The sequence below is a fragment of the Dama dama genome, chromosome 16 (genome assembly GCF_033118175.1).
Source record: "Dama dama isolate Ldn47 chromosome 16, ASM3311817v1, whole genome shotgun sequence".
Classification (NCBI taxonomy): Eukaryota; Metazoa; Chordata; class Mammalia; order Artiodactyla; family Cervidae; genus Dama; species Dama dama.
Genome location: NC_083696.1, coordinates 27,177,398 through 27,190,210, shown reverse-complemented (window position 1 = coordinate 27,190,210; position 12,813 = coordinate 27,177,398). Strand labels below are relative to the sequence as shown.

Sequence of the window (12,813 nt, the reverse complement as noted above, 5' to 3'; positions counted from 1 at the left end):
AAGATGTGATCCCAATCTGTGCATGCAGCAGCACTGCCACGCTGTACCCATCCTATAGAACATGCACTCACGCTAACTGCCTTTCAGGGTGTTTTAGGTCAGAGGTCAGCAGTCTTTGGTTGTGGCAGAGGTGCTCAGGGCTGATTCCCACTATGGTGCTAGAGCTCCAAAGGAACAGACACATCTACTGAGCTTCCTTGTCCCAGCATACCCAGAGGTTGGCTCTGCTCAGGCAGCTGTAATCCTCGTAACTGAGAAATGTTTCTTCAGGCCAAAGCTCTCCAGTGAAGTTCTCTGAAAGTATAGGAGGAGCCGAGGAGAGGATAAGGACCAGGAACTTTGGCTGAATGTTCTTTATGGCTTTTAGAACTTGATGTGTGATTTATATAGTACTTTGTCTATTGGTTTCAAGACATAAGGGGAGCTGGGGAAGCAGACAGGAACAGTGTCAGCTAACCCTTTCTGATGGTAGCAAAGCTGTTTTGTCTGAAGGGAGTCTGTGTACTTCCTCTCTCAAGGACGCTTCCTCCCCTGGGCACCATGAACTCCTAATGAGCCATGCTTGAAAACCATTGATGTGTTCCAAGAATGCTATTTTGCAATTGAATCAAGTGATCTCAGAAAAGTAAAATGACTGCATAATTACTGGAGACCAAGATGGGGACCCAGATGTCCTGATTCTTGGTGTAATTATTTCCTTATAATTCTAGGCTATAGGTTTCTTTAACTACATCATATCTTTAATGCTTTTTGAAATACCTTAATCTACAATAAGCTAAATCTCAAAATTGAAAGTATAGTTAGTATTTTCTGTACATATGTGCAGAGATGACACGCTATTAAATATTTTCAGACCATGACTGGGCCAGGATTTCCTTAGTGTACATTTGTGTTAGTAATTACAGTATACTTCTGAAGCCAAACAGAACACCTCTTCGTTATACATTATATAAACATTATATATCATGAACAATGTTTGCTATATGGACATTTATCACTTTTAAAAAATGAAATTAAAGCTTCTATCCAGAGCATTATAAAGTTTCAAAGCAAACAAGTTCAATGCTAGATATATTTCGTATTTTAAGTTATATAATCAGTAGAAATAAAAACATCTTCCAACTTAAGAACAAAGCTTCCATCAGTCATTCTGATTTTTCACCTTTCTAGAGATTCTTCTCCCAACAGGGTATCTCTCAGTGCACAGTAGGGTCTCAGTGTGTGCCTGGGTCTAGTGTTATTCCAAGCCTGCTGGGGATTGCAGTGTCTTATTGCAACTTCTGCTATTTGCACACTCTAGAGACCCACAATGTGGGAATACCTCTAGGCCTAGGCAGAGGGGCCTTGGGACCCCAACATACTTTATTACATCACCACCCTGTTGTACTGATTTCATCACACTTGACTTGTTGATTTGATTGTCTGTTTGATCTCCTGCTTATGGCCCTAAAACACCACACATTCCCAGAGAGCAGAGACCTCATCTGATCTCTTCATCCCTTTCTCTCTAAAACAGCATCTGGGACACATCTGATTAAAATCAGAATGACAAATTAATGCAAGAATGCTTCAGTATTCATCTCTGTTGTCTAGGATGCTAATTCTTTTGACTCACTTTATTTGGTTTGAGTCCCCTCTGACAGTAATTTTGTTTACTGTTTAAGTTGCTTTAAATCATTTACATTGATGCATTTATATTCAAACAGCACAAAGGTTCTTGTTAAGTTAAACGAATACCCATATCTTCCTGTTATTTGTCTCTTTTCATTCAACTTGGCCAGTTTAAATTAGTAAAGCTTCTACATATCTAAACTGGGTATAAATCTCAACTTTTTGTTCCATGAGATTTTATTTCTCTTCTTAACCACCTGGCTTAAGCCTTTGATGCTTGATTCTAACAGTCTGTATCATATTATTATTCTTGTTCATTTTGTGATCTCAAAAGCCTATATGTTAAGAAAGGGGGCTTAGAAATAACATTATCTTAAATGGGGTAAGTCAAACTTCTACATCTTGAAAGCTGCCCAAGTAATAATCAACTTTGATTGAATATGCTGTTTAGTGTCAATTTTATATGAAAGGTTGGCAATATTAAGTGTACTCGCTATGCATATTACACTTCCCAAATATTTTATTCTTCTCTGGTTCTTGTAACACCTCAGTGAAGTGGGGCTGAAGGGCTCTGAGAATTGTGGGAGCACTATTAAAAGATTAAATAACTAAAGTTTGAAAACATTAGAGTAATCTGCCCAACGGGGCCAAGATTAGAAATTAAGTTCCTAATCTGGTGTTTTTTCAAGGTAGAAAACTGAGAGTAACAAGAAAAATCAACATGGTTCCTATATGTGTCTTTTACAAATTATTTTAGAAATAAAGATAAGATATCATTATATAATGAAAATTTTAATACATGATATGATTTTGTTAGGATCTACTACATAATGAATACTGATAGCTATATGTTATATTGAGTAAAAAGATACATTTGAGCAAATTAGGTCAAAGATAAGAGAGGTTAACAATGACCAGAGGGGCAAAAGTTTTTTAAATGTATGCATTAGGTTTATATTTACAAGGTTTAGTCAAGGGTAGTTAACTTATATTTTAAGCAAACTCCACTGATTTCCATAAATCTTTTGATTGAGCAAATTATTATGAGGGTGATCTTAAAATACTGTTAAACTTTTTAGACTTACAGAGAAATTACAAAAATCATACAGAATTCACATATACCCTTCTCCCAGCTTTCCCTAATGTTAATAAGTACATACTTAACCATAGTATAATTCTCAAGACCAGGAAATTAACTTTATAGTAATTATATTTTAATTCTATTCATGTAATTAATAGAAGGAACTAAAGCTAAGCCAATGATTAAGTTTATTTATATCAATAATTATATTATAGGGTCTTAATTACTTATAGAAAATTAATAAATTTTTGCTTTAACAGAATAATAAACAGAACATTAGTTCATAAATTCTACACCATTATTTTTTCCAGCCATCCACTTCTTGGTCTTGAACCATAACATACATACTTTTTTAGAAGACTTAGGGAGTTCTTAGCTAATAGAAATTCTGTGGCCTGTTGTAAAGGGCGTATTTAGTTACAGATTCTCTCCGTCTACTTCAGCAGCACACAGCATCCTATTCTTGTGAGAAAGGTTTGCAACAAGATGGCTTGTTTCTAGAGTGTGAAACTGAAAGCTTCACTAAAACTGTTGAAGACTAAACCTTGTAGATATGTGTTTAGTTGTCCTGTGCAGTGGTGAATCAGGTTGACTAGCATAATGACATTTTAATATGACATTATATCTCTTATTGAGGAAAATGCTACTAAAACAGATATATGAGTATTATTTACAAGTGACAAAGAAAAACTTGGAGTTACTTGATATTTTGTGGTTTAAGAACAATACTTGAATATGATCTTATGCATGAAAATGCATAGGATGATATTTCTCTTGTTTTAATGTAGTTGTTTTCAAGATGAAGATGTTCCAGGGCCGAATCATCATCTTCTTCAGCATTGCAAATTTGTTCTGGAAGAATATTCCTAAGGAAAAATAGACATGCAGGTCATAAAGGATTGAAGTAATATTCCACCTTCATAATTTAGGAGTTAAAATAAAATTGGATCCTTGTCTTATATACCAGAAAAAATTCTAAATAGTCAAAGATCTACATATGAAAAAATAAAGTTATAGAAGTGATAGAATAAAGCATGGTTATACCCCAGTAGGGAGGGAGAAATCTTCCTATATGTGACTCAGAAACCAGAAGCACTAGAAGAAAAGATTTAAAAATTGGCTAGTTGTTTTTTTTTTTTTTAATGCAAAGTTAAAAGACAAATGGCAACGTAGGAGAAAGTGTTTGCAACTTAAATAAAGGACTACTTTACAAAGACCTAAAAGTCTAGGAGGCAAGAGAAATCAGAAAAAAAAAAAAAAGATACCTGGTAACCAGTTTACAGATGAGAAAATGAAATGACATGTGAACATAAAAGGATGCTTAATTTCATTTATGATAAGAAAAATTAAATTGAAATGATACTGGCATGCCACTCTCACTTATCAGATTTTTCCACCTCCCCACAGAACAAATCAAAGCTCATTCACATGTTCTGATGATAAAGTTGTATAGGATCAAGCATCACTGAAGGGAATTCGAAACTGTTCAGCCCCCTGGAAAGGAATCTGGCAGTATGTAGCAAAATTACATATTCATTTTATTCCTTTCACTCAGCAATTCCATTTCTAGGGATTTATCCCAAAGTTAGATTGGGAAATACAAAATTATATTTGAACAGAGTTACACGTTGTGGCATTATTTTTAGTATAAAGAAGTGGAAACAATCAAATGTCTATCAGTAAGAAACTGGTTGAATAAAGTTCCCACCTAATAGTACTATTCAGTTGTTAAAAGGAAAGAGGAAATTTTCTACATACTGATATGGAATGATATTCAGGATATACTGAAAATTTTTTAAAGTAAAGACTAGAAAAAAAGAGAGAAAAGAATAGTACTTATTCTTCTTATTCACAGAAGAATAATACTTCTGTGTGATAATTTATATAATAATTCTGAGGGGGTATAGAATATGAATGTGTATGCTTAGCAGTTTCAAAAATAACACTGGAATCATCAACAGGAAATTAATTTAAAAATTTAATCAAAAGAGAAGGATGGAATACAGTATAAGGGATAGGCATAGAAAAATATGTTGTAGAAAGTAGCAATTCCTAAAAAATTTTGAACTGTAGTGTGGGAGAAGGCTCTTGAGAGTCCCTTGGACTGCAAGATCAAACCAGTCAGTCTTAAAGGAAATCAGTCCTGAATATTCATTGGAAGGACTGATGCTGAAGCTGAAGCTCCAGTACTTTGGCCACCTGATGTGAAGAACTGACTCATTAGAAAAGACCCTGATGCTGAGAAAGATTGAAGGCAGGAGGAGAAGAGGATGACAGAGGGTGAGATGGTTGGATGGCATCACTGAATTGATGGATATCAGTTTGAGCAAGCTCCAGGAGTTGGTGATGAACAGGGAAGCCTGGTGTGCTGCAATCCATGGAGTCGCAAAGAGTTGGACACGATTGAGCGACTGAACTGAAAGCAAACTAAAGACCTATCTCAATATTAAATTGTTGACATACTGTTACAGAGAAAAATACTGTGCTTAAGCTATACATCCTCCATGGAACATATTCAAAGGACAAATAGAACTACCAAAAACATAATAAACTTAATTAAGTACTTTTGCTGTTAGTTGTAATAATGGTATGCATTTATTACCTTACAAAATAGGTTTACATATTATAAGGTAATAAATGTAAGTTATTGTTGGAAACCTAGATTTTCAGTTTAAGATAAGTCTACATCAGAAGGATTTCTCTATAATGGTAATTTTTTTTTTTTTTGCTTGTTTTTTTTTTTAATTGGAAGATAATCGCTTTACAATAGTGTATTGGCCTCCACCATATACATCAGCCTATAATGGTAAATTTGATTTGGGAATATCAGTATGAACTGTTTTTGTTTTTTTAACAAAAATACATATTTCTGGCAGTCTACTGAAAGGCCTTGAGACTGTAAAAATACATTTAAAAGAAAGATGCCTGGTGCCCAGACTGGGGCCTCTGAACACTATTCCCCAGTGAGAGGAGCTAGGGCTTTTTGGAAGAAGGCTGGCATTGGTCTATAGTGGGGAATGTAAAAGTGAGCCATCCAAGATCTATGGAGGCCTGTCCAAGGACTCAGGAGCCAGCTCAAAGGAGCTCAGCTGAAGATGAGACAGTTAAGAACAGCAATTGCAACTGATGGAAACATTCTTAATATATAAAGCCATAAATTCGTATTGAGTCTCCAGAGAAAGAGAGAAGGCCAGAAACAAAGTAATAAAGCAAAAATATTCAGGCACCAACTTCTTTTTTTTTCCTGAGACAGTCACTATCAATTTTTTAAAATCTTTTATGGTCTTTTTCATCCATGGTTAATGCATATGTATAATTTTTTACAATTTTATAAAGATAAGATTGGCATGACATTATATTAGTTTCAAGTATACAACATAATGATTAGATGTGTGTGTGTGTGTGTGTGTGTGTGTATGGTTGAAATGATCACCTCCATAGTTAATATGCATCACCTCACATAGTTACAAATTTGTAACCAGCTTCTTACCATGATGGGCGATTTAAAGGAAAGAACTGAGCATTTATCTTACCTCTCAGAGTAAAGAACTTGCCCTTGCTGATAAGAAAACATTATTTACAGAGGAATGTGCTTAGTCACTCAGTCGTGTCTGATTCTTTGCAACCCGTGACTGTAGCCCATCAGGTTCCTTTGTACATGGGATTCTCCCAGCAAGAATACTGGAGTGGGTTGCCATTCCCTTCTCCAGGTTACAGAGGAATTCCATTTAATAAATGTGGAAAGAATGACAAAAATAGAAATTCACCTTTTTGTTACCCCTAAGGAAATAACAGATGCAAGCAAGTGTCATCATGAGTTTAAAAAAAAAAAAAACCATTGGTTCAGTGGTGGAGGAGAAAGGTTATGATGGAGATATCATACCATTGCCACCTATATCCCACCAGAAGTGGGATATTTTATGCCTCCTGATAAAATACTATAAGAACCATATGGCACAACCTAGGAATTATCTCAGCCAAAAAATTTATACTCTGATTATAAAGACCTCCCCATCCCCACCACTTCCCCTATAAACTTGACTCTCTGTTTTATCTTTTAGAAGTTTGTGTTTGGAATTTTAGAGATAGGTGAAAGAATAAAGAGTGTAATCTTCAAAGACAGGACCACAGAGCTCAAGGATCTGTCATCCTCATTGGCTGCACTAAGAAAGTGTCCCAGATTAATCTTGAGACATTCATACTTTTTAGACAGAGGGGATGACTCAGTCAGCAAACAACACACACATAAAAATGTGTCCTCAGAAGTGAAGAAACTGAGTTTTAATAAATGTTTTCAGAATTTTGTTTTCAGAAAAATCTAGATAGAAGCAAGCAATTTTAATGTTAGCATACACTTGGGTTTTGTGCTCCACAGATCAGTGTGTTTGAAATCACGTATGGAGGTCGGAACAGCACCATAATCTGCGGCCTTGAAGTCTCACTTGAAAGTGTCTCTAAGATTCTAGGTATTATGTAGTCATACTCTATTTTTTAAAAATTTTACATGGAAGTTTGCAAACATAGAAAAGTAGGGAAAAAACAACAATCATTAACATTTGCCTGTGTTGTTCGATGCAACCTCTTGTCACTTTTTCTTTAAATTCCAGACATTATGTCATGGTCATTTAATCATATTTTATCACCCATGACAATTTAAATGGATACTTGAGAAAGTCAAAATTTACCTTATCTTGTTGTTGTTCAGTCTCAGGAAATGTAGTGCTTTCATTTCTTGTACCCCAGGTGGTATAGATTTTAATTCATTATGATCCAGAAACAGCTCTCGCAGAGAATGGTAAGCTCCATAGAAGGAGACTCGGTCTATGCCGTCATCCACAAGCTTATTAAATGACAGGTACAGGTATTCCAGGCCTGGTTCCATGTGACCAAACACATAGCCAGGGATGCGTTCGATCTGGTTCCCAATGAGTACGAGGTGCAGCAGCGACTTGGGTAGATAGGAGGGGACGTGGTAGAGCTTGTTGTAGGAGAGGTCTATTGATTCTAGATTTCTAGAAGAGAGTGAACAATGTGGGTGCGTCAGGGCATGACTGTTAGCTCAAAGTTTTGACAAGCCAGTCAGGATGCTTGTCCGCGTTTGTGCCAGTACTCAGTGTTAGTGATGGTTCCCAGTGCAAGTGTGGCTACATGGTGGTCTAGCTGCAAGGATATTGCTACTTGAGTTCCTGTCTTATGGAGGAGCACCAGAGTTGAGAGAAAAGAATCTCATATCCTAGGGTAATGCTGAGACCCAAAGAGGGCCCACAGATATCTCTGAGGCATAACTTATATTGGAAATAAAGTCCAAAGTTCTAGCTGGCATCAAAACCCTATCCCTACAATCATCCTTGGTTCCAGCAAGGAAGTAGCAGTAAGAGGTTTGTGCATTCTCCTTCCACATTTGATCTGATAACTTGGGATCTGGGACTTGGGGTAAGAATGAGGGATCTAGAAAAAGTTGATAACCAATCAGAAGATCTGGGAAATGTGGTGAACTCCCTGGCTTTTTTCAGGAGCCTCACCGGCAGCTTCTGCCCAATGCATGAAGATTTTTCACTTGCTGAAGACTCAGTTGCCCTGCCACTGCCACATCCTGCTAAACCTAAAGGGCCCTCAAGGTCTCTTTCCATCTCTGTCCTGCTTCTGAAACATGCCTATCCCCACGGTGCTACTCAAATCCCTCATTCCCTCATGACATGACTTCAGATCTGCTCTGATGGCACCTGCTCCCGGGGCCTGACCCTGCTTCCCTGTGTAGCTAGTCATCTCCCTCCTGACAGGCAAGGCCTCGACACTTTGCACTTCCCTGAGAGCTACAGCCTGGGACCATTGATTCCTCTCCAGGAAAGTGGGCTCTGTTTTTTGCTTCCTCTATCAGGTCATGCATTCTTCAGTCTCTTTTGTAAGACTTGAGATAGAGAAATAATATCAAGGAATGAAGACAGTGTGGTATAGAATCTAATGGTGAGGGAGGAGAAAAAGGGAAAAGGGCAGCTTCCTTCCTTACTGTATTGTTGCTATCGTTGTTCAGTCTCTAAGTCATCTCTGACTCTTTGTGACTGCAAGAACAGCAGCACACCAGGCTTCCCTGTCCTTCACAATCTCCCAGAGTTGGCTCAAACTCATGTCCATTGAGTCGGTGTTGCCATCCAGTCATCTTATTCTCTGTTGAACCTTCTCCTCTTTCCTTCAGTCTTTCCTAGCATCAGGGTCTTTTCCAATGAGTTGACTCTCCACATCAGGTGACCAGAGTATTAGAGCTTCAGCTTCCAATGAATGTTCAGGATTGATTTTCTTTAGGATTGACTGGTTTGATCTCCTGGCTGTCCAAGGGACTCTCAAAAGTCTTCTCTAGTACCATAATTTAAAGCATCAATTCTTTGGCACTCAGCCTTCTTTATGGTCCAACTCTCACATCCATACATGACTACTGGAAAAACCATAGCTTTGACTATACAAATGTTTGTTGACAAAGTACTGTCTCTGCTTACTGTCTAGGTTTGTCATAGCTTTCCTTCCAAGAAGTGTCTTTTAATTTTCTGGCTTCAGTCACAGTCTGCAGTAATTTTGGAGCCCAAGAAAATAAAATCTGTTATTGTTTCCACTTTTTCCCCTTCTATTTGCCATGAAGTGATGGGACTAGATGCCATGATCTTAGTTTTTCAATTAGAGTTTTAAGCCAGCTTTTTCACTCTGCTCTTTCACCTTCATCAAGAGGCTCTTTAGTTCCTCTTCACTTTCTGCCATTAGAGTTATATCATCTGCATATCTGAGGTTGTTATTTCTCCCAGCAATCTTGATTCCAGCTTGTGATTCATCCAGCGTGGCTTTTCACATGATGTACTCTGCATATAAATTAAATAAGCAGGATGACAGTATACAGCCTTGACATACTCTTTCCCGATTTGGAACCAGTCCATTGTTCCATGTCCAGTTCTAACTGTTACTCCTTGACCTGCATACAGGTTTCTCAGGAGGCAGGTAAGGTGGTCTGGTATTCCCATCACTTTAAGAATTTTTCACAGTTTGTTGTGATCCACACAGCCAAAGGCTTTAGTGTAGTCAATGAAGCAGAAGTAGGTGGGGTTTTTGGAATTCCCTTGATTTTTCTATGATCCAACAGATGTTGGCAATTTGATCTCTGGTTACTCTTCCTTTTCTAAATCTAGCTTGTACTTCTGGAAGTTCTCAGTTCACATACTGTTGAAGCCTATCTTGAAGGATTTAGAGCATTACCTTGCTAGCATGTGAAACGAGCAAATTGTATGATAGCTTGAACATTCTTTGGTATTGGAATGAAAACTGACCTTTTCCAGTCCTGTGGCCACTGCTGAGTTTTCCAAATTTGCTGGCGTATTGAGTGCAGCACTTTAACAGCATCCTCTTTTAGGATTTGAAATAGCTCAGCTGGGATTCCATCACATCCACTATGTTTTGTTTTGTTTTGTTTTGTTTTTAATATCCACTAGCTTTGTTTGTAGTAGTGCTTCCTAAGGCCCGCCTCATATCACATTCCACGATATCTAGCTCCATGTGAGTCACCACACCATCATGGTTATCTGAATCATTCAGACCTTTTTTGTACAGTTCTGTATACTCTTGGCACCTCTTCTAATCTCTTCTGCTTCTGTTAGGTCCTTGCCATTTCTGTTATTATGCCCATCTTTCCCTTGGTATCTCCAGTTTTCTTGAAGAGATCTCTAGTATTTCCCATTCTGTTGTTTTCCTCTATTTCTTTGCATTGTTCACGTAAGGCTTTCCTATCTCTCCTTTCTATTCTCTGGGACTCTGCATTCAATTGGGTATATCTTTCCTTTTCTCCTTTGCCTTTTGCTTCTGTTCTCAGCCATTTGTAAGTCCTTTTCGGACAACCACTTTGCCTTCTTGCATTTCTTTTTGGGGGGATGGTTTTGGTCAACACCTCCTGTGCACTGTTACAAACCTCTGTCCATAGTTCCTCAAGTACTCTGTCTATCAGATCTAATCCCTTGAATCTATTTGTCACCTCCACTGTATAATCATAAAGGATTTAATTTAGGTCATACCCAAATGGCCTAGTGGTTTTCCCTACTTTCTTCAATTTAAACCTGAATTTTGCAATAAGGAACTGATGATCTAAGACAGTCATCTCCAGGTCTTGTTTTTGCTGACTGTATAGAGCTTCTCCATCTTCAGCTGCAAAGAATATAATCCTCTCTGTGGGTAGAGGATTATCAAACTTACAGTTCATGACTGCCTGTGAGGTCAACAGACCAGCACAGTGATCAGACCTTACCTTAGGTCATGCTGCTTGGGCTTGGCACTTGTACATCGTAGGTTATCCACAGCAACAGTGACCATAGCTATCCTAACATCAGTTATTTCATGAACAATTTGAACTCTTTGCAAATAGCCAAGTTTTTGGTAGGGGGAGGTTCACTAAGAATGCTGTCATCTTCCTCACTCACCCATTTTCATACCCTGTTGAGTAATGGCAAAGGAAAAGAATTCATCTATGAACATCAAATTGTAGCATGTACTTACTCTTGATTTATCCAGGCTAAAGGAGCAATTCTGTTTTCTTCAATTTTATTATAACGTAATCCAATGACATTGATCTTTCTGGTATGATTAAAAGAAATTTCAGTTATTTCTTCAATTTGGTTATTTTCTAGATATAATTCCTATAATTAAAAGAAAAGACTTATTTTTCATCATATTACTTGATATAAATATATTCAATTTCACAGAATTAAAATATATTCAGTTTCACAGAATTAAAATCATGTTATAAACTGTTGTCATTAGTGTTAGCTAATAAAAGAGTCTTGCAGCTCTTCCAAATGAGTTAATTTTTTACATTGTCAGATTTTCTAGCTAGCAAAATAAAGTGTACTGTCTGTCATGGTTATGGGACTAAATGAATTTAAGTATTTTTAACCATAAAATGATACGATATAGCATATCATGATAATTGTATATAGCTTTCTAATTTACAAAACTTATTCACATAAATTATTTCATTTGGGCTTCAAAGACCTAGAAACTAGAAAATAGGTAGAAATTATCCCCATCTAGTAGTGAAAAAACTCAGGCCTGGAGAGTTGGCAAGGTGTTTGCAACGTTAAACAGCTGATACATGAGGGAAATTTATGCTGGCTGGCCCAGCTTAGAGTTATCCTGTTTCCTGCCAGTCCATGCTGTCTGTAATTTTTTTTAGGCTCACATTTTTTAGGTTTGTTTGTATTATAATTTCTTTAATTAAAAGTTCATTAAGAGCCTTCATTTAACATCATGGTGAGGTTAGAACTATTAGTAAGTTGTCAATAGCCAGCTGCCTTCAAATTAAATTCATTTGACTTTACAAGGAATTTGTCACTCAGAGATCTTGTTGGAATTCAGAAGTATGATTTGTGTATATATATTCGGAGTAATTCCTATTGTAGTAATTTCCCCCTCTTTGTCATTTAATTTTGGTATTGTTGAATGTATGTAAAGTAAATTTTAGTGTTCTGCTTCATACCTATTTAGGGGTGAACTATATTAGGGGCTCCTAAACTTGATTGTAGGTTATAATCACTCGTCAGCTTTTTAAAGTATAAATTCCAACTTAAGTTAACAGAGCACGCTCATTTATATGTTGAAACTGCAGGTGTGAAGTGGTGTGTTGAAAGGGTTCAGAGTGTATGTACATGCATGGACAACAGCTCCCAAGAAGCTAGTAAGAGGGTCTTTAGAAAGGGAAATCAGGGATGGGAATGTCAGACATGGAATGGAGACACACTGCTCTTTTGTACTATTCAAGTGTTGTGTGTGTGTGTTTTACTGTGTGCATGCATTATCTATTAAAATTTTTATTTTAAAAAAAACCAATAAATTGTTGACCCCATTCTTCAAAGAACCTGATTTAGCATGTCTGGTCTAGGCCCCCAAATCGGTATTTGTTTAGAATCCAAGTAGTTCTGAGATAAAGATAGGTTATGAGTGCAACCTCAATTTTTACAGTTTTGGTAAATTCTAAATGTCTGTCTTAATCTACAAATAGGAGGAAGAGGAAGCATGTGTAGCAGCAGGATCAGATTGAGACTGATGGCCCTCTTTTGGCTCACTGGGTTCACAGCCATGTGAAGCGTCATCCTGCT

The 12,813-nt window shown here is 37.1% G+C and overlaps 2 protein-coding genes across 4 annotated transcripts in view; one reads left to right on the top strand and one right to left on the bottom strand.

The window, feature by feature from the left end:
* The window catches only part of CENPP (centromere protein P), a 229,252-nt gene that overhangs the window by 154,187 nt on the left and 62,252 nt on the right, over positions 1-12,813 (top strand). The window lies entirely within an intron of this gene.
* ECM2 (extracellular matrix protein 2) overlaps positions 1,675-12,813 on the bottom strand; it is a 37,670-nt gene continuing 26,531 nt past the window's right edge. For all 3 annotated transcript variants that reach the window (XM_061163628.1, XM_061163629.1, XM_061163627.1), the window contains exons 8-10: positions 11,216-11,355; positions 7,378-7,704; positions 1,675-3,558 (exon numbers count right to left, since the gene is read on the bottom strand). In XM_061163628.1, coding sequence (XP_061019611.1) covers positions 3,390-3,558; positions 7,378-7,704; positions 11,216-11,355 — 636 coding nt within the window. In that variant the 3' untranslated portion in view covers positions 1,675-3,389. The remainder of the gene's footprint in view (positions 3,559-7,377; positions 7,705-11,215; positions 11,356-12,813) is intronic.